This window comes from Charadrius vociferus, unplaced genomic scaffold (genome assembly GCF_000708025.1).
Source record: "Charadrius vociferus isolate BGI_N301 unplaced genomic scaffold, ASM70802v2 scaffold56, whole genome shotgun sequence".
Classification (NCBI taxonomy): domain Eukaryota; kingdom Metazoa; phylum Chordata; class Aves; order Charadriiformes; family Charadriidae; genus Charadrius; species Charadrius vociferus.
The window spans coordinates 95222-101934 of NW_009649057.1; the positions used below are offsets into that span (position 1 = coordinate 95222).

Below are 6713 nucleotides of genomic sequence, written 5' to 3' on the forward strand. Positions count from 1 at the left end.
CCCGGGTGCGGGATGGCCACGGCGAGCCGAGGATGGAGACGGCAGCTCTGGGTTCCCACCATGCCTCGGCGTGTCCGTACACCCATACGTCGCCAAGCAGCTCTGGCATTTCAGCGTCCCCACAGCAGGGACATCAGCCAATGGCTCGGCCAGGCACAGAGGAGCAGGGGCTGAGCAGAGGCTCCTTTGCCAGGAGGAGGGGAAGGAAACGCTTGTGGTTGTTAAATCGTGGTCCTCAACCCATCACCTGCGTTGGGAGCAAGGTCCTGAGATACCTGCTAAGGCTGCAGAGGGACTAACTCAGCCTCACTGCGGGAGGGACATTGCCACAAGCTCATGGGTCCTGGTTTGCCGATCCCACATAGTAATCCCAGTGTGGGACACCCCACCAGGACCCCCCTCCCAGCCTTGGGAGGTGGGTGCTGGGCAGCCTCCGCCTCCTCGACCCAGGCCCCTCTGCAGGGCTGCTCTCCTGCCCGCAGACTGCCTGCACCCCAGCGCTTCGCATGGGCTTCAAAACACAAGCTGGGGCTTCCTGGGGGGGCAAAACACTGCCCGCTTGGTGCAAGTGCTGGGGATTGCCTGGCTTCTCCAGGAAAGAAGGAGAAGTTGCCTCTCCCTGTCCTGTCCCTCGGACAGATAGAGCTGCAGGTGTCTCCCAACCCCCCAAAGCCCCCCAAATAACAGAGACTGAGGGCTGAGGGACAGACCTCAACCCCACCGGGGGTCAGACCGCACTGCCATCGGCACTTGTCCCCTCGTCCTCATCCCAGCGCCCTCGTGGATGCTGGCAGAGGACATTTCACCTTAGTTAATTAAAGCCAAGCAATTAACGCTGAGGGCTGTTTACGCTGTTTACTCAGCCGCATGGGACTGGGGGTGTCCGTGCCCTCTGCCGGGCTCTCCCCGTGCCATCAGTCACACCCATCTCTCCGGAGATGTACAAAAGCATCTTTCAGACCCAAACACCCACCAGCCCCAGCCGATTTACACTCCCAGGCAGTCCCGTGCCCTCTGCCTCCTCCCGGCGGCTGGGGAATCCCGTGCTCCCCAGCCCACCCCTGCCCCACGCTGATTTTCCATGTTATGGTTCCAACAGGGATCCTCCGAGTCCAAACCCATGTACCAACGTCCACCAAGCCCGAGCAGCCCTGGCTAGGGGGAAACACGCCGCGACTGAGACGGGATCTCGTTTTCAGGGCACAGCCCCGACAAACTCCATCCCACCCGGCTCTGCCTGCGGCGACGGCTCATCCCACAGCTGCATCCAGCAGAGCTTCACCTTGCTCATCGAGCTGTTTCAGCTCAGCTGGTTGCAGGGACCAAGCGGGCGCCGGAGCGGGATGCCACCGGAGCAGGGCTGGCTCCAGCCCCCAGGCAGCAAACCTGCGGCAAGAGCTGTGCCGCGCCGGTACAGATCCCCGCTTCCCCCGGCAGCAACCGAGCCCCAAACATCATCACCATATAAACCCCCGAGCGCAGAGGTGAGTGCATCCAGGTGCTGAAAGGACCTGGCCACGCATCTGCCTCTCCCGAGTGTGGAAAAAAAAGGGACACCCCCACCCCCCTTTGTTTTTTTTTAAAATGCCGAACATAACCAGAGGCTGAGAGGCACCACACATCCTCAACCCCAACCTCTTCTCTTTGAACAGGGCCCCAAACCATTTCATTTCCCTTTTCCCTCCTCTTCCAAACAAACAAACAAAAAAACCAACCCAACCCCAAACAAAACCCCCAAACCCAAAACACATGTTCCATTTTCCATATAATAAAACCGCGACACTCTTAATAACTCCCCTATTTGACGATTTGTCTGGCAACATATGGAAAGCTCTCGTAAACTCGCCCCTTCATAATACAACGGCAGATGGCAAACACAATCCTCAACACGCCGCTCTCGGCGGCTCTAATGGGCTCGGAGGGCTCCTCGCCCCACGCCGCATCCCTCCGGCTCCGCACCTCTCCTTCCCGGAGATTACCCAGGCAGCCTCGACGGCAGCTATTTAAAAACTGAAGCAATTTTCTGGTTTATGCACAGAGCTGCCTTTTCCCTTTTGATTGATTGAGCCGAGTTGTCAAGCATTTCCATGAAGTCGCTAAAAAAGAAAGGTACCCTGGTGGGCACATAAAAACCTGATGCAAAACTTCTAATATGTTTTATTGCAACTTGTACTTCAAAAAGGAAGGGACAACAAAGGCGAACGTATTTGCTTTGTCTGTTACGCAAGTCAGGGAGCTGGGACCCGTTTCCTTGGAAAGCGGGTTACCATTAATAGTCAGGTAATTATGGGGCTTTTAGAAAGGAAGGAGAAAAAAAAATAATAGAGGGGGTGAAAAAAGCCCATCCAGAAGGCTCCAGTGTGGTGCTGCAGGGATGCTGTGCAGGGCTTGCTGCTGTCACCCACCAAGCCATGGGGAGCATCCCGTGACCGTTCTCAGCATCCCACCACCGCCCCGAGCATCCCTACCTTGGCGTAGTCCATCAGCTCGCAGCGCCCGGGGAAGCGCTGGTAAAACTCGGGCAGCCTCCACGGTGCGACGACCTGGCAGGGGGGCAGGAACATGAGACAAGAAGCCCCCGGGCCTCTGGGCCCCTTTTGCCCCCTGGCACCCCTCTGGGTTGCCCACAGGAGAGGGCTTCTGGCAGCCCAGGGGAGCCAGGACCCACGGGATGTTGGTCCCCCAGCCAAAATTTAATCTCCCTGCAACATCGATTATCCAGCAGCTGCCTTGGTACCGTTTCCTCCGTGGCCCCGTGGTGTTTGGGGTAAAAATAGGTCAATTAAGGATCATTACAGCCCCCTCAAATGCCAAAACGCCGCTTGGTGCAGCTGGCAGCTTGTTAACGTGAGGCACAGCCGCTCGCATCAGTGCTAAAGCGAAACTCCCCACCGGCGAGAGAGGGAGCCAGGAGCCCGGTGGTGGGGACTCAGGGGACAATTTTGGGTGCCTTACCTTGATATTAGGGCACAGGGCGTAGCAGGTGAGCTCGAACCGAACCTGGTCGTTGCCCTGAAACACAAACAGGAGACGCTGAGGGCTCACCCCGTGCCGGGGCGGGCGAGGATGTGTTGTTTCCCTGCTGGCGGCTGCTGTCCCCGTGCAGGGGTGGGATTGAGATCCCCCAGCTGGGAGCCGGCGGGGACACGTCTCGGGGTCTCAGCTCTGACCAATACAGGGGACAAGCCGCTTTGTGGGAAAAGCCTCCCGGCCCCTGGCTCCGGGGAGCCTCGGCTGAGCGGGGTGTTTGCGAATCCCTGCGAGAGCCACCAGCCAGGAGGGACGTCCGGCTGATGCTATCAGGGACTTCATAGACCCAGGCGCTCTGGGCAAGAGGGGGGTACCACCTATTCTCCCGGTAACAACATTGGGATGGGATTGCTGGCTATTTTCATGGGAAAAGTAAGGCCTGAGGCTAAGGACACGTTTATCTCCTCCATTCCCCCAGCATGGGGGGTGGTGGGAGGGGGTAATGGACCTGAGCCGGGTCTGTTCCATGGGGTCATTCCTGGTTCCTCTCCATGGCTGTTTTGAACCTAAACCCACCTTTCCTGGTGCTCCTGATAGAATTAGGCACCGAGTGATCAAACCCCCGATGCAGCTCATTCACCTGGCTCTGAAGGAGCCCGGCTGACCCTGGAGTCACCCAAGAGCCATGCTCTCCCCTGGGTTGACCCTCCCAAAAACTGAACAAGCAGAAACCCAGGTTTGGGTATTTTTTTCCTCCACAGGCATCAGAGGGCACATGGAGAGAAAGGGAGAGGGGGGAGGAAGACCACAGTGTCCAGGAGGATGCAGCAGCTCATAATTAAATAGCTCTGAATCTCCCTTTATCTTAATTGGCCTGTGCTGATGAGGTCCTTCTAATGAGGCCAGGTAGTCAGGAAGGGGTGAGGAGGGAGCCTGGGAGTTATTAGCACTTCCAGGGGAATAGCACTCACCAAAGCCCATTTTCCACCAGCACCAAGGGGTGTAAGCCCCCCCCCCCAGCCCCCCTCGGCGCTGGCCTGAAGGATACATTTACAGCCAGGCTGGGAAATCCCCGAGGACTATTACACGCAGGCGAGAACATCCACCAAAGCACTCATTTCCCTTACAGCCCCAAAACAAGTCCATCTGCTTCGGCAGCGGGGACGCTGCAGATGGTCCGCATTTAAGATGCTGCACCCAGGGACGGGATGCAGCCGGGTCGAGTTACCCACGGTCGGTCCCTGCCTGTGCCCGTGGCTTAGTGGGGCTCGGGCAGCGGCACAGCGTGGGGAGCCGCCCGGGGTGCCCCTGCGAGCGGGGTGCTGGTGGTACCCGGGAGCGCAGGGGACATCATGGCGTCGGGGGTGTGTTACTCCATGGCACCCTTGAACGGGGGCTTTCAAGAGCGGGCTGCTGGGGAGGGGGGAGATGGGCAGGGAAGGGGAACCCATCGCAGCAGGACCAAGAGTTATTTCCACCCTGAAGCCTTCCAGCCCCACAGCTGCTCCTTTGCCCCATCTCCCCGCTGCCAGCATGCCCTTGGCCATCCCTTAGCTACATCCAACATCCCCCTTCTGGCAGTGTCCTCTGCCATATGTAGGGACCCCCAAACCCAGCCCCTTGCACTAAGACCCCTCCAGGTGGGCACCTCACCTTTGCCCCCAGGGTCTACGCTTTGGGTCCCTGCAAGACGGGGAGGAGAGGACATCCAGCAGGTCCTGAGTGCACGCACAGCACCCAAGGGTCCCACAGAGACCTCTGGTGACAGTGTCACCCCGCCCCGGGTGTCCCCGCCCCGAGCTGGGCAGCGTGCGGGCAGGGGCTGGAAGCGCCAGGGGGTGGCCCACGGTCACATCACACAGGTCCCCAGGGTCCCCGTGGAGGATATTCGCCCTGCGGGCAGGGGTTGGCCCCGAGCATCCTTTCCACGGTCTCTGGCTGCCTCTAGCGGCAAAGTGTCCTCCCTGCGGCCGGCGGCGACAGCCGGGGATGGGGACGGGGATGGGGATGGGGACAGGGACGGGGACAGTCGCACCCTCGCCGGGACACCGCGGGCGGCGCTGGCTCAGCCCCAGCCGGGGCCTGGCCCGGGCAGACCCCGCCTGTAGCGGTTTTTAGAAAGGAGGGACCCGAAACAGGGCACAGAAATCCCAGAAGCGAGAAGGAAATGCCGAAATACTACCCCGCAGAGCACCCACAAAACACCCTGTGCACCCCCCGCCCCTCCCCGGCACCCACCGCTCGGCCAACAGACTGACCCAACACCCCCCCACGCGCCAACATCACCCTGGTGTCCCCGTCCTCCCTCACCTTGCCGGTGGCCCCATGGGCGACGTACTGGGCTCCCTCCCTCTGGGCGATCTCCACCAGCTTGCGGGCGATGCAGGGCCGTGCCAGCGCCGTGCCCAGCAGGTACCGGTCCTCATAGAGAGCGTTGGCCTGCACCGCCGGCCAGATGAACTCCTCCACAAACTCCCTGCTGACATCCTCGATGTAAACCTGCCAGGAGGTAGAGAGGGAACCCCGTGATGGGAGGGCGGCTGGAGGGCATCCCACTCCTCTGGGGCTTTAGGGGCGGTGTGGCAAAGGGTCCCTTCACCTCCCCCTTTCCCAGGTGCTGCTGAAAGGCTTTGGTGCAAAACCTCTGGAAAAAGGATTCTGCACTGGCACTGTCCCATCCGACCCTGTGGTGGCCCCGGCTGTGGGGTGAGCGAGACCCCAGGACTCAGCCCCATGGTGGGGAGCGGGGGGAGCTCAGAGTCCCCTGGGCACCGTGAGGAAGGGACACTATTACCTTCTTGGCCCCCAGAGCCAAAGCTTTCTTTCGTGCTGCCTCAAAATCTTCCTTCTGCCCGATGTTGGCCTGGAAGGGGACAAAAAACAAGACTGAGTTTGAGAGGAGACCACACAACCCAGCACAAGGCCAGTCCAGCACGGGGCATCGTGCAAGGCATGGCAGACCCCATACTGGGCGGGCTTGAGGTCACCCAGGATGGACAGGAGAAGTGTTTCCCCCCGAGACGGACCACTTTGGGGCCGTAGCTCCCTCTTCCAAGCCCCGTGGCTCTGCCCCGATGCCCTGCCCTCATTAGCAGAGGGTCGTTAGCTGGCAGGGACAGGCTGTGTCACACAGGGTTGGCAGCTCAGCAGAGCAGCACCCGGGCTGGGCGATGGTTAACCAGCGAGAGCGGGGTCACCACCACGGCCACACACACGCCAGAACCCCCCCATCGCCCACCCCACGTCCCCACACCCGTGGCCCTGGGCCCCCTCCACCCCAGGGATGGGGCGCACGTGGGGCTCACCAGGTAGGCGATGACATCGTAGCCCTGCTCCTTCAGCCACACCAGGATGCAGGAGGTGTCGAGACCCCCGCTGTAGGCGAGGACCACCGTGCCCTTGGGCTGAGCCATGGCCCTGGCAAAGCAAAGGAAAAGGGATTCACAATGGGCCCAACCCTTACCCCAAACATCAGCCTGCTCCTGCTCGGCACAGGGATGCTGCAGCCACCAGCCATGACGCTCTCCACGGTGTCCCTGAATTGGCCACGGGGCCATCAGGGTCCAGCCGGGTGCTGAGGGCAGCCAGGGGTGAGGGCTTTCCTGGGGATGGGATATTCTGGGCAAAACAAACCATCCAGGGGATGAACAACTAGGAAGCGCGAACCGAAGCCCGTGGCGAACTAAACACTCGGGGCTGGCAGCCGCTTGGGGAGGTGGAGGAGCCGCCGGGGCTGGGACGAG

The 6713-nt window shown here is 60.6% G+C and overlaps 1 protein-coding gene across 1 annotated transcript in view; it reads right to left on the bottom strand.

The window, feature by feature from the left end:
* The window catches only part of ASS1 (argininosuccinate synthase 1), a 33846-nt gene extending 27461 nt beyond the window's left edge, over positions 1-6385 (bottom strand). Inside the window, exons 1-5 of the mRNA XM_009888052.1 lie at positions 6276-6385; positions 5765-5833; positions 5281-5469; positions 2956-3012; positions 2469-2543 (exon numbers count right to left, since the gene is read on the bottom strand). Coding sequence (XP_009886354.1) covers positions 2469-2543; positions 2956-3012; positions 5281-5469; positions 5765-5833; positions 6276-6383 — 498 coding nt within the window. The 5' untranslated portion in view covers positions 6384-6385. The remainder of the gene's footprint in view (positions 1-2468; positions 2544-2955; positions 3013-5280; positions 5470-5764; positions 5834-6275) is intronic.
* Between the last annotated feature and the right edge of the window lie 328 nt (positions 6386-6713).